The sequence below is a fragment of the Heteronotia binoei genome, chromosome 21 (assembly GCF_032191835.1).
Source record: "Heteronotia binoei isolate CCM8104 ecotype False Entrance Well chromosome 21, APGP_CSIRO_Hbin_v1, whole genome shotgun sequence".
Classification (NCBI taxonomy): domain Eukaryota; kingdom Metazoa; phylum Chordata; class Lepidosauria; order Squamata; family Gekkonidae; genus Heteronotia; species Heteronotia binoei.
Genome location: NC_083243.1, coordinates 171,555,234 through 171,573,490, shown reverse-complemented (window position 1 = coordinate 171,573,490; position 18,257 = coordinate 171,555,234). Strand labels below are relative to the sequence as shown.

The 18,257-nt window shown below is 41.1% G+C and overlaps 1 protein-coding gene across 1 annotated transcript; it reads right to left on the bottom strand.

Moving 5' to 3' along the window:
* Nucleotides 1-7,068: 7,068 nt before the first annotated feature.
* Nucleotides 7,069-8,190, bottom strand: LOC132589768 (olfactory receptor 5AR1-like). The gene has a single exon (XM_060262493.1). It carries the CDS (start codon nt 8,184-8,186, stop codon nt 7,233-7,235), a length of 954 nt encoding a protein of 317 aa, XP_060118476.1. The 5' UTR covers nt 8,187-8,190; the 3' UTR covers nt 7,069-7,232.
* Between the last annotated feature and the right edge of the window lie 10,067 nt (nt 8,191-18,257).

Genomic DNA, 18,257 nt, shown 5'->3' with positions numbered 1-18,257 from the left:
TGTGGGGAAAGGAAGGGAAAGAGATTGTAAACTGTTTTGAGACTCTGCAAGAAGGGCAGGGTATAAATCTAAACTTCCTCCTCCTTTAATAATGTTTTATTTATACTTATATTTTTAACTTTATTTTTGCAAGGAAGAAAGGTGGCTAATTAATGTTTTAAACAAAGACCTCCCCCCCTCTTTTTGGCTGCTAGGTATTATAAGCCTCAATCAAGGCACAGCCGCCTTGAGCCACCTTGGTGGGAAGGGCAGGATATAAATCATAAATAAATAAATAAATAAATAAATAAATAAATAAATAAATAAATAAATAAATAATGGTTGCTGCTAGGTATATAAATCTCAATCAATTCTTTATTGTTTGGCCAGATACGATAATTATGCCATGAGTTTAAAAGCAATATATCAGCTTCCAGTGGCATTCTGAATGCTGTTATAATCTGTATGTTTTATGACTATAGACCAAAATGACTGTATACATTTACAGCTCCACCAGCAATGCCAATATGATCCTGTATTCCTAAAACCTCTCCAACAAGTTGGTGAGAGTGTTGATGACAGATAATGTAGCTTCTGTGGAGTGAAATGCCACCTAGATAAGAGTTTAAAAAATCACATCCTGATGGTTATCCTCCTGGATTGGAAGAGCACTGAGGCCAGTGTTCCCTCTAAGCTCAGTTAGTGTGAGCTAGCGCACAGGTTTTTTTAGCCTCTGGCTCACATATTTTTGTCTTAGCTCAAGAAGGATGCCCCCAAAGCAATCTAATTTATGCCATAGCTCACAACTTTAATGCCAGTAATTCACAAAGTAGAATTTTTGCTAGCTATCTATCTATCTATCTATCTATCTATCTATCTATCTATCTATCTATCTATCTATCTATCTATCTATCTATCTATCTATCTATCTATCTATCTATCTATCTATCTATCTATCTATCTATCTATCCATCCATCTATCTATCTATCTATCCATCTATCTATCCATCTATCTATCCATCTATCCATCCATCTATCCATCCATCCATCCATCTATCCATCCATCCATCCATCCATCCATCCATCCATCCATCCATCCATCCATCCATCCATCCATCCATCCATCCATCCATCCATCCATCCATCCATCCATCCATCCATCTATCTATCTATCTATCTATCTATCTATCTATCTATCTATCTATCTATCTATCTATCTATCTATCTATCTATCTATCTATCTATCTATCTATCTATCTATCTATCTATCCACACACAAACACACAGTTGCTTAATATGTGATGGATACTTCAATCAGACATTCACTCAAAAGTAAATTTCCCTGACTTCAGTGTTGCTTAATTTTATGTAAATGTATACCAGATTGCAGTTTTAGTTACCCACCAATTAGTTCCAGCAGCAATTAAAGTGTTCAAAGCCAAAACGCTTGCCCAAATTCTCTATGGTATCCCTATATGGATCCCAGCTTTTACCAGGAATGTGGAGGGCATTCAAGCCTCATTCTTTAGACAAATTCTTGGTTTGCCAAAATGTGTGTCCTACTTTGCTCTGAAGTGGGTCAGTTTTTGGTGGAGACAAAAGCCTGGATTGCAGTGTTTAAATTCTGGCTCAAAATTCACTTTAGAACAGATCCTAACAGCCTTCTTGATTGTATGAAAAGAGACCCATATACTTCATCCTGGACAGCAGTGCTTCTGTTCAAACTCAATCAATTGGGGTTAGAGGTAGATGATTTTTCTACCTCTGATGAGTCATATATCTTCAGATGTATTAAATTGAGACTGTGGGAATCGGAGGAAATGAAATTACGGCCAACAGACCCTTATATTTGCTCTCCAGCTGCCTTAGGTCTCTATGCTTTCTGTGGCAAAATGCCCAATTATCTATCAGACTTAACCAGTCCAAGTCATCGCAGGGCATTTATGTTGGCTAGACTAAACGCGTTTCCCTCCAAAGTTTTACAAGGGAGATATCAGCGAGTCCCTTTAGCCGACAGACTTTGCTCCTGTGGAGCAAATACTCCTGACTCAATCCAGCATATATTACTTGATTGTTCTCTTTACCATAACCTCCGTAAAGATTTATTTGGCAAGCTTTCTTTTCCCCCAGATTTGTCTATTCTGCCACCCTGTTATTATTTAGTGAGTGATACTGAGGGGGTGGTTAGTGAGGCTGTGGCAAAATTTCTGGCTGACCTCCTTAAATTTAATTCCGACCATGTTTGAATGCATCTGTAAGCTCGGTTTTATTTTGATTTTATCACCAATGTTTACATTTTTATATTCTGTGTATTTTTATTTGAATTTATTATGCCATTAAAGGTTTGGTATGGTAGTTACCCACCAAAGTAGTTACACAAATTAGGAAAATTCTGCCATGAAATATAGCATTGACTAGAGATCTGGTTGGGATTTACAAATACGACTATGTTAAAGTTGTTACCCAAGATGGGTGTGTATTTTCAAGTTTGGGACAAGCCTATCTCCTCTTCTAAATTGGAATCTGAGTAAGTATTGTTATCTTGTGCTCTAAAATTGCATTCCCCCCCGCTTGCTGCTACCTGCTTTATATTTCTGAGCCAGGTAGACATTATTGTGCTCTTTTGCAGCTGAGAAAAACAGAATGCATCTCTCCAAAGACCTGAAGGAAAGAGAAAAACGTTAGCTTCGGCTTCAGTTGAAGAATTGCTACTCCTCCACTCCCACATTTTCCTGTATCTTGTGAGATGTCACCCAAAATCTTCATTCATATGCCACTTGTATTAATACACATTCTGGAAGAAGGCCAAAACTTATGCTAAGGGTGCACTGTTATAAACCCATTTATTTTCATTGGGTTTAGAAGAGTGTGACTCTGTTTAGGGTTGCACTGTTAGCATATGAAAATTACACAATGCACAAAGACTGTTACTATTCCTAAAAAGATGACCAGTTTTAACTCATTATGCACTAAATTGTATTCCTTTGAGCTAAAATGTAAACTCACCTAGCATATCTTTGATGCAGTAACCTCTTTTCCCTGAATTCACAAGCTGCTAGTCTGTGGAGAAGAGGTAATACATGCAGATTTTAGCCTTTGGGAATTGTGGTACCATAAAGTCTCAGGAGTACCATCTGACAGGCAATTAAACCCTAACATTGTTTTGTGTGTTTTAAATGGGATTTTAAATGGAGTTCTTTCTCTGAATTTCAAAATAAAACATAAAATTTCATAAAACTCATTAATGAAATCCAAAGATTAAAAAACTTAGATAGATCATAATGCAACATAGAACACAGAACAACTTAAAAAAAGTCAGATATTTCTCAGGTTAAAAATACATTATAAAAAAATGTGTTATCAAATCAGCTCTTTAATTAAGGAAAGGAAAGGTCCCCTGTGCAAGCACCAGTTGTTTTTGACTCTGGGGTGACGCTGCTTTCACGTTTTCATGGTAGACCTTTTTACGGGGTGGTTTGCCATTGCCTTCCCCGATCATTACAATTAAAAGCCTAGGATAGCCCCGTAGCCAGGATTTGAAGAATTTGGGGGCCCTGATTTTTTTCAGGGGGCACATAGTGGCCCCAACGTCCATGGCCTTCTCTCCTACCACCACTGAGGAGGAAAGCTGCCATAAAGCCTCCCCCCTCCCCAGAGTTGCCCCGAGGTGATTCCTTTCCACCCCTCTTCCAGCAGCTCTGATGGGGAGCCACTCAGAGGTTTAGATACGTGCCTCACGGTCTCCTGCCCTTACCTGTAGCATGATCCAGCTAGGCAAGCCTGGCGGGACAAGGGTGGTGGTGGATCTCTTCCTGTTGGAGGGCAAGCCAAGGCTGCCCAAGCGCAGCTCCCACCCTCGCTTGGGTGGACAGTGAGACCAGGCCAGAAAACCCCTGCAGGCGAACATCACCTCTCGACTGATCCCCAGCCCTGGACTGCAGCTGGGACCTCCACTTGTGCACCAGCCTACCCTACCCTGCCCTGTCTGGCAGAGAAAGCCTGCAATGGAGCCATCTGCTCGCTACCCCCGCCACCCCACTTGTGGGTCAGAACGGCCTCTTCTTGCAAGCACCCTCTAGCCCAACGTCAGCCCAACGCGGAGCTTAACTTTCAGTCCTGGGTGCTAAAAGTGCCCTGTTGTTTCTGTTTGCTGAGGGGTCAGAGATTTCTTCCAGCCCCTAGGGAAGCAGAAGCAACACGGAGCTTAACTTTCAGTCCTGGGCACTTTCAGTGCCCGTTGTTTCTGCTTGCTGAGGGGTCAGAGATTTTTTTTCAGCCCCTAAGCAAGCAGAAGCAACAGGGAGCTTAACTTTCAGTCCTGGGCTCCAAAAGTGTCCCGTTGTTTCTGCTTGCTGAGGGGTCAGAGAATTCTTCTGGCCCCTAAGCAAGCAGAAGCAATGGTGTATGATGACGGCAGAATGGAGAAGGATGCAGCCAAGGCACTGGAGGCTGGTTAGGGGCCCCAAGTCAGGGGGCCCTGCCTAGCAGTCAGGGGGCTGTGCCCCCACAGGCCCCCTCGTAGCTACGGGCCTGGCCTAGGTAAACAGAAGCATTGTGGCCTGGTGCCTAAAAGAGAGTCATATAGAGCAAAGTGAGTCAAAGAGAAAGACTCTACAGGTGAAATACTGTCAGCAGGGCTTTTTGGGTAGAAAAAGCCCAGCAGGAACTAATTTGCATATTAGGTCAGGCTCCCTGACACCAAGCCAGCTGCATTCCTGTGCGTTTCTGCTCAAAAAAAGCCCTAACTGTCACTGAAGAAACTCTTCCTGCCTTGCCTCTGAAGGTTGGAACACAGGGAGCAGGACTTGTGAGAACAACTTAAGTTGATGCAGAGTAGATTCAGGACCAGACAAAAGGAAATATTTCTTTATTCAGTAAGTAATTGAAATATGGAATTCACTGCCAGAGAATACAGTGATGGCCACAGGCAGTAAGCACTTAAAAGGGGGATTTGAGAGATTCATGGAGGATAGGTCTGACAGTGGCTACTAGACATGGTGACTGAAGGGAACTTTCACATTCAAAGGCATTAAACTTCTGATACGAATTCAGCAGTAAACTTCTGAATACCAGGCCTCTATGCCCTGTTGTTGGCTCTTCAAAGTATTTGGTTGGCTGGTTGCTGGACTAGATGGAATGCTGGTCAGGTCCAGCAGGGGTTTTATTGTATTTCTATGACTGATGGGCTAGATAGTATGTGAGGAGGTGGTTTTTCAAGTAACATGGTCACAAAGTTTTAGCGGAGGATTACAACTAATAAAATTCCCACCTCTGTCCAAGATCTATCTAGACAGAGAGAAAATAAGCACTCAAGGTTATGGGCTGGTAGAAAAGGCTGGTTTTAATAGAATGGCCATTTGATATTTGCAGGGCAGAAAGCAAGTGAACATAAACACAGAATACAGAATTCTTCTTTTATAGGGTTAGATGAAAAAATTCAGGATCAAAAATTCCAAATTATATAAACCTGTATCAACCCCCCCCCCCCCCCCGGTTGTCTCTTTTCTAAACTAAAAAGTCCAGGACTTTTCAGCTTTTCTTCCTAGGGAAGGTGCTCCAACCCCCTAATCAGTTTGGTTGCCCTCTTCTGTGCTTTTCCTGCTCTGCAATGTCCTTTTTGAGATATAATGAATGGAACTGTACACAGTATTCCAAATGAGACTGCACCATAGATCTATATAGGGGTATTACAATATTGGCTGTTTTATTCTCAAACTCTTTCCTAATAATAACTACGGTAACATAGAGTTTGCCTTTTTCACCACTGCACAGGATAAAGTATCTGTTAGATGCCAGCTTTCCTGCATGACTTGGAATAATTACGTTTCTGTATGAATGTTTATATGTCCCTGGAGCACACGTGCCTGATGAAGCCTCTGGGAAACAACTTGGTATATGCTAGCTATCTGTTGCAGCAATATCTGGTGCAGGGACGGCAAGACTTTCTCTTCACATTCCCACATGAGCATATGCAAAGGAGTTGAGCTCCATGATGCAACATTAAGCTCTTGGGACTTTGTATATTGGTTTTCTCGAGTCTGCAATAGGTTCCTATATGTAAGCTTTTGAAGGGCTGTAGCGGAGCCCCGAAGGTGTATATATTTTTCTCATTCATGTTAAAAATACACATTTTCTATATAAGCATCTTATACAATTCTTTATTAATATTGTGACATTGTTGTACAGCTTGTTTTAGCCATGAGCTATTGCTTTTTGTCTGGTGTTTTCACACAGCTTCCTCTTGTGTCAGGTTTCTATAATTCAAGCAGTATACAAATCTTATTGGTACATGCAACCACTGAATGGCTTTAAAAGTTCAGAAATAATTATAAATTGCAACATCATCAGCATTCACCCACAAAGTCTCATGTCCAGTATCATCAACTTGATCACTTGAAAACAGGTGCCTGGTGTCCTTCCTTTTTCAATAAGAATCTTCAGATCTCCTTGCCAGTCTGTAAACTTACCTACAATATGTACATAACATACTCAATTATATAAAACAATTACATGATTACACAAATGATTTCTATATGGAGAACAATCCACTCATAATAACTCACCAGTGCCTGTGTCATCACAGAATACAATCAGCCCAAACAAGTAGAGGAATACATTAAGCATTTTCAAGATCAATCTGATCTAAATAAAAACAAAACACCCTAAGAATTCATGTATGCTTCAGTCACTGTTTGCACAATTAAAAATCTGGAGTCACAAATATTACTCACCCTAACCTATTAAAGAGAATCATCACACCACAACAAAAACGTTCATTTTGCACATCATAGCATCCAATTAGAGTTACTTTAACCCATGTGTTCTTCCTGTGTGACTAGTCCAAAGGAAAAACATCTGGGGAAGAGGGAAGGTATGTGGAGATGCCCCCAAAGGGATGAAAAATGTGGAGGGTAGGAGAGAAAGAAAGGTAAAAGAGGAGGAAAGAAGTCCTTAGCTGGGCATGGAAGAATGGAAAGGCTACAGAAACCAGATACTAAGACCTAAGTCCAGGTATATGAAGTTCAGGCAAACAGCATGAGTTTTGCCAAGTCACCAAGGTATGCATTTTTTTAAAAAACAACAACAAAAAACAACAACAACATAATTTATCCTGAATATTTAGGTTGCAATGCAGCACCCAAGCAAATATGTTTACATCTCATTTATCTCAGTTTCCCAGTGGCTTCATATATGGCTTAACAGTACACTGGTTCATAATATTCAACAAAATAATTTCCATTGTCAAATATTTTTTACTTCCTTATGCCCCTCAAGAAAGTTATCTCATGTGTTTGAAGTCTTCTCAAAGCATTTTTCACTTCCTTATTCCTCAAGCTGTAGATCAGGGGGTTCAGCATTGGGATTACCACAGTATAAAACACGGAAGCCCACTTGTCCTGGTCCATGGAGTAGCTAGAACTTGGTCGTAAGTACATGAAGACTGTTGTTCCATAGAAGATGGTTACAGCCATTAAGTGTGAGGCACATGTTGAAAAGGCCTTTTGCTTTCCCTCAACTGAGCGAATCTGCAAGATTGCAGACAGAATGAATGTATATGAGATCAAAATTTCTGCAGAAGTGAATATGCCCAGGACTGTAGCAAACAAAAAGAGTATCATTTGATTGAGGCTTGTGTCAGTGCAAGAAAGAGCTAACAATGGGGGAACATCACAGAAGAAATGGTTGATGATATTGGAGCCGCAGAAAGATAATGTGAAGGTGGAAATTGTTTGTGTCATGGCATTCAGAAAGCCAATCAAGTAGGATCCAGCCACCATCAGGATACATTTTGGGGGGGACATACTAACCATGTACATGAGAGGATTGCAGATTGCTTCATATCGGTCATAAGCCATTGCAGCTAGGAGGATACACTCAGTACTTGCAAAGAAAACAAAGAAATACATCTGTGTAGCACAGAGCGTGTAAGAAATTGTTTTCCTCTCTGTTAGAAGATTCTCCAGCATTTTGGGGGCAATGGCTGAGGAATATCCAAAATCTAAGAAAGACAAATGGCTGAGGAAGAAATACATGGGGCTCTGGAGTTGAGAATCCATCCAGATTAATATGATGATCCCAAGATTTCCAGTCATGGTGACTACATACATAATTAACACTATAACAAAACAAAGTTGTTTCATCTTTGGATTTTCCACTAATCCCAAGAGGACAAATTCTGCCACCTCTGTGTGATTTTGCTCATCCATTTCCCTGCTGCACCTGTTCTCTCTCGATAGAATTTGATTTACTGATGTAATCTGATCTGTAATTTAGAAAAATAATGTCATATGTTAAAAACAGTGACCAATACAGAACTCAGAATGGGCTGTGATGATTAAACTAATTGGCTGCTTTGAACTAAGATAGAAAACAAATGTTGTTGGTGACTATTGGACATAACCACTAAAAGTTATGGACCATGTAAAGATTCAATCTGTTTTAGGCAGGGTTGCTGTTGCCCCCAAACAACAGGTTTACAGTTTGTGTTTGCTAGCCAATCCATATTTAAAAATGCATAGCCATACCTCATTTGTAGCATGCAGCACCTTTAACTAGGCTGGAAAGCCTTGTGAAAAATGTGATGTGCCCTCCACCATCCACATTCACATCCTCTCACAGTTATACCACATAAGATTACAACCATGAATTCTATGTGAGACTCTCTTGAAGATTCAGTTTGTTCCTAATAAATTGTTCCTAACAAGACAATTGGCAAGCCCCAATATTAAGGAACAAATACCAGCTTTGTTGAAGTAACTCTGTTTCCAATTTGTTCCAGGGCACCATTGGAAGTATGAATTCTTACCATTAAAGGCCCAAATAGCTGGGGTCCAGGATGGCTGCAGGGTCACCTAAATGAGCCTTCCTGAAAAATAGTATCTGATTGAAAGGCCCTCCTGATCCATGTACCCCCACTTTTAGAGGCAAGAAATGGGACACCAAGGAGAAGGTTTTTGTGGTGGTATTTCATTAATGGAATGCTCTCCCCATGACTATTGATCTTGTACCAAACATGAACTATTTTGGGTGAGATGCACAAACCTTTGTATTTACTCAAACCATTTCATTTGTTCTATTATCATTTTTTTTAATATGCTTCTGCAGTTTTGGAGAACTGCTTCTTTTAATTGCTGCATCTTTTAATGAACATATGAACATATGAAGCTGCTTTATACTGAATCAGACCTTTGGTCCATCAAAGTCAGTATTGTCTTCTCAGACTGGCAGCGGCTCTCCAGGGTCTCAAGCTGAGGTTTTCCACACCTATTTGCCTGGACCTTTTTTTGGAGATGCGAGGGATTGAACCTGGGACCTTCTGCTTCCCAAGCAGATGCTCTACCACTGAGCCACCGTCCCTCAGTGCTGCTTACAGATTAGTATTCAACATAGAGCTGAAATGATTTTTTTTTAGGGGGGGGGGGGCGGGAATCTCATCCATGATTCAAACCTGCATGGAAAGATATTGTGTAATGGTGTAATGCCAGGTCCATTAATAATAAGATCGCAGTCCTATGTGACTTCGTGCATGAGCAGGCAATTTACCTGGCTTGCGTGACCAAGACCTGGGTGCGAGATGGAGAGACAGTAGCTCTCTCCCAAATGGCTCAACCTGGGTACTCGGTCCTCCACCAGTCATGGACTAGAGGGTGGGGGGGGAGGGGTGGCACTATTTATACTGGAGGCTTACTCCTTCTGGGCGCTCCCACCTCTAACAATCACCGGCATAGAGTGTACTGGCCTGTTATGGGATGTGGGGGAGAGGTTGGCTATCTGGCTGGTGTACCGACCACCTAGCACAACAGTCAGTGCCTCACCATCCCTGATGGAGGCCGTAGCAGGCTGGGTGCTGGAGTACCCATGGCTTTTAGTCATGAGTGATTTCAACGTCCACGCTGATGATGTGAACTCCATACAGGCGACGGACTTGGTGTCATCCATGGCGACATTAGGACTCTCCCAGTATGTAACAAATACCACCCATCAGGCTGGGCACATGCTGGAGTTGATCTTCGTGGTGGGAGTTACGGTGGACCAGATCACTGCTGAGGCAGCGTCATGGTCGGACCACTATGCCCTGAAGGCCCGTATAGCTGTTTAGGAGGCAAGTGTATTTTGGCTTGCCCGCAGAGCCAGAAGGACCTATGCGACTTCCCTCTGCTGGCTTTTTATGGGGCACCACTGATGCTTGCTTCAAAGGTCAAGAGCTTAGGGGCGCTTCTGGAGCTGTTGCTGGTAACAGAGGCCCAGGTAGGAGCCACTGCCAAATCCTCATTTTATCACCTTAGACGGATAAAGCAGTTGGCTCCATACCTAGAGCACAGTGACTTGGCAACAGTGATCCATGCGATGATCACCTCAAGAATTTACTGTAACACCTTCTACATGGGGTTGCCCTTGACTCAAATTCAGAGGCTGCAACTGGTGCAAAATGCAACAGTCAGGCTGTTAATGGAGCTACCTGTATGGGTGCACATTCAACCTTTGCTGGAAACATTGCACTGGTTCCCTGTGGCATTCCGGATTCGTTTCAAGGTGCTGGTCATAACCTTTAAAGCCCTATATGGCCTGGGACCTGCCTACCTTCAGGACCACCTCTCCCCATATGTGCCCCAGAGATCACTTCGTTCAGGGTTTCAAAACTTCCTTAAGATCCCCGGATCGCAAGAGGCTCGACTGTCCATCACCAGAGCCAGAGCGTTTTCAGTAATAGCCCCTGCTTTGTGGAACACCCTCCCTGAAAACATCAGGACCCTGCGGGACCTGCCACAGTTCTGCAGGGCCTGTAAAACCAAATTATTTAAACCCGCTTTTAACGGTTGAAGGGAGGTAGCTATTACTCCATGGCACTGATAATCCCACTGAATTATTATAACTGAAACAAGAACATCAGAGAAATTAGAAATGCACAATGAATGATTTTATTATGCATTTTGTTTTTAATGTTTATGTGGTTTAATTTGTTGTTGTTAGCCGCCCTGAGCCCATCAGGAGAGGGTGGGATATAAATTTGGTAATTTTGAATTTATTTTGCATTTTGTAAATTTATTAAATTCATTTATGCCCCATTTTTCGCTCCAAAGTGGTTTGCATTGGTTTCCTCTTCTCCATTTTATCCTCACAACAACGCTGTAAGGTAAATTAGGCTGAGACTGGGTGATTTGCTCAAGGTCATCCAGCAAGGCTGCATGGTACAAGTGGGGATTCAAAACCAGGTCTCCCAGTTCCTAGTCTGACACTCTTAACTGCTACACCACACTGGGTGTTTGGTAATATAGGTTTTATGGAATTATTTCAAGTCTGCTGGTTATATTCCTAACAATTCTTTCAGAGGAAAAAATAAAGTTAGAGTCCAGTGGCACTTTTAAGACCAACAAAGTTTTATTCAAGGTATGAGCTTCAGATATCTGAAGAAGTGTGCTTGCACACAAAAGCTCAAACCTTGAATAAAACTTTGTTGGTCTTGTTGTAATCTACCATGAGCCCATCTGGGGATGGTGGAATAAAAATCTGAAAAATCAATCAATCAATCAATCAATCAATCAATCAATCAATCAATCAATCAGGTGCACTAGATTCTAACTTTATTCTATTGCTTCAGACCAACATGGCTACCCACCTGGATTTATTTTCAGAGGAAAGATTATCTTTCTGTAGCAAAAGGTATTTCTTGATCTTTTTAATGCATGACTGGAAGGAAACATCCACCCCAAGACGTTATGCCCCTCGTTTCTCTTTTTTGCTCTTAGATAAATGGAAGCAGTTGAGTGTATGACAAAGAAATAGATTGCAAAAGAAAGATGGAGAGATATCAGAAAATTTTAATTAATTTTTTACTTCTGTTTCACAGTCACTATTTTCAAGAAGGGAGTCTGAAGAACTGAGTCAAATTGAGGTGATGATCCAATCGAAATTCCTGCAGAAAGTCTTAGGCTGGCTGAACTGCATTCCATACACAGCAATATGCTTGGAAACTGGCATGTCTCTATCGGTGAACAGAGCTTGGCTTGCTACTGTCAACTTCTGGCTCCGTCTACACTATATCTCTGAATCGGAGAGCTTTTCCCATCATATGCTCTCTGAATATAAATTCTCCACTTGGTGAGAGTATATTGCAGGGAAAATCAAGTCTTTGGGCCTATCCCTGGAATCATTGTCTATGCTGTCGTTTTCAGCAGCATCTTACCAAATTAAAAGTAGACTTTGGACATTGAAAGCCAGGAATTATATAGTCTGGCCAATAAAACTTGTTCACTGTGTTTTGAGATTCCTCTCACCATGGGGAAAATGGCTTCATACTTTTCCCTTTTATTGACAGCCCAGCAACGAAGAGCTTTCTCTCTTGTTAGATGTAATGCTCTGCCCTGTGCCATACTTCTTGGCAGATTTAACAAGATGACCTACTCTCTTAGATACTGTCCTTGTGATCACACATCTGTTGAAACAGTCCCTCATGTCTTGCTCCACTGTTTGCTATATTCACAGCTTTGAAACTCACTTCTGCATCCCATTTTAGAGAAATCAGGAGACTGCTCAGATGCCTTGAAAGTCTTTAGTCTCCTGAGCGGTTTCCTCCTGAAAGACACTGAAATAGTAGCCAAGTTCATTTTTCTGGCCACCATGATATGCCAAAGGATTTTATAACCATAGTTTTAACTGGTAATGAGGTTTCTAAATTTTAACTGTATTTTTGTATTTTATGGGTAATTTTTATTCTGTATAACTTGGTAATCCTCTTACTCTGTATAACTGATTTCTTTTATGCCAATAAAGGTTTCTGCTGCTGATATACAAATTTCTAGACCAGGAGTGTCAAATGTCTGGCCCATAGGCCAGAACGGGCTGGCCCAGGGCTTTAATCAGGCCAGTGGGGCTCTTTTCTCCTCCCTCCTGTCCCCCTTTGAAGCTTGGATGCTGCTGAAATTCCCTGCTCTTTCTGCCTTGGCTTTGCCAGCTGTAGCAGGAAGCAAAGCTGGAATAAAAATGCAGTGGATTTTCCATTAAGGTCTCTGGGCCATGGACCCAGAGACCTTAAATGGAAAATCCATTCCATGTTTTGCTTGCAGCCTTCTCTGTGCTGCAATGCATTTAAATGGAGTGGAATTTGGATTCACTTTTCAACGTTCCTTTGGCCAGCTGAAGCTCATACTTCCTGGAGTTGTGTCCTTGCAAATAAAGGCTTGATGCTTTGAGCCAGCTTGTGTCTGCTGAACAGACCTGAGAACTGGTGCCTAGTGAGTACTTCTAGCCTGGAAACCCATAGCTAAAGGGGGATATTACACTGGAGAGCCATTGCCAATCTGAATAGATATGGGGTTGAGGGAAGGTTGCAATGCCCAGCCATTTCATGTTTTCCCAGGCTCAGAGGATTTTATATTTTTAGTTTCTGATGTGATCTTTGTGCTTCTTCTTGATGTTTTATTTTAAAAAATACCATTGCCAAATCCCACTATTCCCTCACCTTTCCATTTTATACAAAACATTGCAAGAGTTTTAAGCATTTTTGTATTTTAAGTTAAAAAATATCTTTAATTGTGTTTGTCTGTGACCCTCATAAAATTTATATCTCTACTACCTGCCATTACATTTTATGATACACATGGCCACACCCAACAAAGTCCCATTTATATCAGATCTGGCCCTCATAACAAATGAGTTTGACATCCCTGTTCTAGATCTATTGGAAAAATTAAAAACAGTAAGTCTCCAGGTGCTGATGGCATACATCTGAAAGTTCTTAAGAAACTCAAATGTAAGATAGTTGATCTATTAACCTGCATATGTAACCTGTCACTAAATTCAGCTGCTGTACCAGAAGACTGAGAGTAGTAAATGGTAAACCAGTTTTTTAAAAGGAACCAGAGGGATTTTTGTGGGGAGCAGCAATTAGTAGTTTAAATGGCTCCCAGACATTTAAACTAAGCAGCTAAGCTGCAGAGAGCTCCTCACCGCTAAGCTGGTTTTAATGAAGAATGTGGGGGTTTAAATCTCTGCTCTTCAAGAACCACTACAAATCACCACAAACTGCATCAAAATTCATGAAAGTTCAAGGTGGTTCTTCAGTTCATAAGCATTGCTTCACAAATCATGATCTGATCAAAATTTATGACCAATTTTGGGTCATCAGCCAGTTGTGCCATTCCTAGTAGAAACTGTAGTCAAAGAGTATTATTAAGCACACAGACCAACAAAGCCTTCTGAGTGAAAATCTGCATGACTTCTGCCTCCTTAACCTTTTGAAGTTCTTGGAAAAACTGAACAAGCATGCAGACAATGGTGACCCAATAGACATTGGACTTTCAAAAGGCTTTTGAGAAGGTACTTCTCCAAAGACTCCTGAGTAATTTTAGAAGACATTAAATAAGAGAACAGGTTCCGTGATAGATTAAAAATTGGTTAAATGACCAGAAGCAAAGAGTAGGAATATATGGACAGTTCTCACAATGAAAGGAAGTAAGCAGTGGGGTCCCACAAGGGTCAGAATAGGGGCTGGTAGTATTCAATATGTTCATAAATGACTTGGAACTGGGGATGAGTAGTGTAGTGGCTATGTTTGCAGATGACATTAATATTCAGAATGGTGAAAACTATGGCTGATTGTGAAGAGCTCCAAGAGGATCTCCACAAATTGGGTGGTGGGTGACAATGTGACAAATGAAGTTCACTGTTGGTATAAGGTAATACACACTGGTACAAAACAACAACAACAACCCAATTTCAACTATAGGCTAATAGGGTCTGTACTTGCTGAGACTAAGAGGATCATAGTGGATAGCTCAATGAAAGTGTCAACCCAGTGTGCTGGGACAGTGTAACATTCCTGGCCAGCATCTTTCTCTTGTCAAGTAGAAGCTGGTTCTAAAAGCAAACATGAGATAGTGTGTTGTTTAGCTTCATAAATGTGTAGATTTAGAAAGCAGCATCATGATAATCCTGTATGACGATTTTATCTAATACAGACTACCAGATGCTGAATTGTATGCTGTATTCCTGCATTTGACCTCTTTTTTTCCTGATAAACTGAGAATAATGTTTTAGAATTTTGCACCTTCTAAGCAGAGCTCCAATTGTGCCCCACTATGAGGAGGCAGAAAGACTGTGCCCTTTCTCCTATCTCCTGTGCAGCAGTGAAGTGTACAGAGGCAGCAAGGTGAAGTGGCACTAACCCTCTCCTTCCATCCCTCACAGAACTATGGCATGGAGGAGGTAAGGCAAGGCTGTGTCCATCTTCCCCACTCACACTGCAGTGAAGCACAGTGAGTGAGCACCTGCCTTTCTCGACCTGAGATCAGAGGTGAAGTAAGGCACAAAGGCAGCATGGCAAAGTAGCACCCACCCTTGCCACCCCATCACAGTGAGGTGAGGGTGGGGAAAGAAGGAAAAGAGGGCCACCTCAGGGAAGGAAGGATAGAGGGTGGGAAGGAGCAGACAAGGGTCAATTTTTTCAGTAAATGATTTATCAATTACCCCAGCTGATAAATTAACCAAAACCTTTGCCCTGTATAATACATTTCAGCATGGATAGTTGCTATAATAGCATGGCAGAGGAATTAATGGGGTTCTCCCTCATACAAATAGCTTGTACTATGAATTAGGGATGACTGAATTTCCTCAGGGCCATTCTTTTATTATTTTTGAAGTCTGGTCTGACTGGCAGGGCTTCTTTTGAACAGGAATGCACAGGAACGCAGTTCCAGCTGGTTTAGTGTCATATGCAAATAAGTTCCTGCTGGGCTTCTTCTACAAAAAGCCCAGTGTGAAACAGTGGTGATATCAGGGGTGTGGCCTAATATGCAAATGATTTCCTGCTGGGCTTTTTCTATCAAAAAAGCCCTGCTTACTGGAGTTCCACTCCCCTTTAGTTCTGGTATCACCAAGGAAAAATTCTAAAATTAATTCTGAATGGGAGTGTATGCAAGTTACCACAATATTAAGTTCCTATAGTTAATTTGCATCTTTCCTCCTAGTATTACCAATGCACATATAAACACTGAAAAAGGACTCTCAGTCTGATTATAGGTATGATGGCATTAAGATTCTTTCTGTGCAGGATTTTTCTGATATGCCAATGAATGCAACTCAAAAAGAAAACCTGATATATGTACAACACACCAAGCTTTATCAATTTAAATGAAACATCAATCACAAGGAACCAAAAACTGCAGCAAACTATACCTGCAGAATACTGTGTACAAATGCTAGAAAACCAGAATAAATCAGGGGATTCCTAATGAGTGGTTTCCAGTTCTGAAATAAGAATCTGAGGCTAAATTCAAACAAGAATTCTGGAAGCACCTCTGATGTAAACAAATTATATACAATTTTCAGAAAGTAATTTATGCTTAAGTGCCCAATTGATTGGAGTTCCTACTATTTTCACCTGGTTTAATACTGTCTTCAGGGGTTTTTTTTGCCTCAGAAACTGCAGCAGAATGGAGTTTCAGAACCTCTTTGTGGAAACAAAATTCTCAAAAAATGTTTAAAAGTTAATGAGAGGCACCTGTGTATTTCTTCTTCTTTTCCTTCTTGAGAGTTCCAGTACCTCTTTTTCCAGGAAAAAAAGCCCTGTCTTTCATTACTACTTTGGGGGAGAAAATTATGCAGGCTAAGCTGCCATATAATTAGGCAATCATATGAATCCAAAGAACTATGATGGTATAATGGTTAGATACCGGACTAGAATCCAGGAGGTGGTGCTGAAAAGTGGCAACAAGTCACAGCTGATTTATGGTGACCTCATAGGGTGTTAAAGGTAAGAGATGGTCAGAGGTGGTTTGTCATTGCCTGCTTCTGTGTTACAGCCCTGGTATTCCTTGGAGGTCTCAAATCCAAATACTAGCCAGAGCTGATGCTACTTTTAGTTTCAGAGATCTGACAAGAATGGGCTAGCTTGGCCTAGCCAGGTCAATACTGAATCCAGAAGACCCAGGCTAAATATCACCATTTAGCCACGAAGCTCACTGTGAAACTCCATTCATTCACAAAGGGGCTAGTTGTTCACTCTTACCCTAGCTTGTCTCACTGGGTTTTTGTGTGGACAAAATAGAGGCAGAGAACCATGTATGCCACCCTAATTACCTTGGAGGAAAGTGGGGACATTGATCCCACTACTGGAATGGTGGGGAAGAGGAAATTGCATAATTTCTTTGTCATTAAAGAACAGCCTTGGTAAATGCATAATTTCTTTGTCATTAAAGAACAGCCTTGGTAAATGTATTAAGAAGTCTGGTTCAGCTGTTTCTATGCGTTCACCCCTCAGCAATTTTAAAAGCCTGAAAAATCTTACCTCATTATTTATTCAGCACAACTGAGGTCACCCCACCCACTTTTTTGAGAATTACAGTATATTTCTTTCTCAATTGTGTTTCTGCAAATATTCTGAAATAGGTACAGTGAGGGTGAAAAACATTTTTCACATGTATAACACCCAATTAGCATATTGCAGAAGAGGTTGGCTGACTCCTTAATAAGTAAATTCTGACTCACCTTTGTTCTTTGCCATTTATGAAATATGGAACAATGTTCAAGAACATTGGGATAATGATGGTGAATATGTGTGATGAAGAGTTCTGCTTATGCAGATCAAGAATGCGGTAGAGGAGACTTTGATATCTAAGTGGTATTCATACTGATATCATTGCCTTTGGAGACACTTTTCATGTGGGATGTCCCATGTGATTAAATCTCCTGATTTCTAGTGGTTTATGCTTTGTGATTACATTGATTCTCCAGGGCTATGAAATCATTTCACATATACTACGAAATTTTCTAAGAGACAATGGAAATGCTGGTCATTTATTCCTTGAAGATGGTTATTCTTCACATCATAAAAGATTTACATCTAATAATTACATAAAGATATATGAAAAAAATTGAGCATTTTTTTAAAAAAAGACAGTTCTCTGGTAGGCCAGTCCTGGAGTATATGCTGAATTACAAATGGCAACACAATGTAGGGATTTTAATTTTCTTAACTTATTTTTATATACTCTGGGATTTCTTGTAACTGAAACAGCATGTTGCTCAGGCTCTGTATTCAGTGCTAGGCTGTGGAGGACTTGGTGTATTTATAATCTCTTGTGGCAGAACAGTTCTGTTCTGGCCTGGAGGGGCTTTCTCCCTCTCAGTTCAGCCATTGCCACCACCTGACCTTTGCAGGAATTGCCCACTGGGAGGGTCAGAACTCCCAACTTCCCTCCTCTTCTGTGTCTCTCACTTTCCAGAGTCTGGTGACCATGGGGATCACTTACTGCCTTTTGCACTACCCACTTGCCAACTGA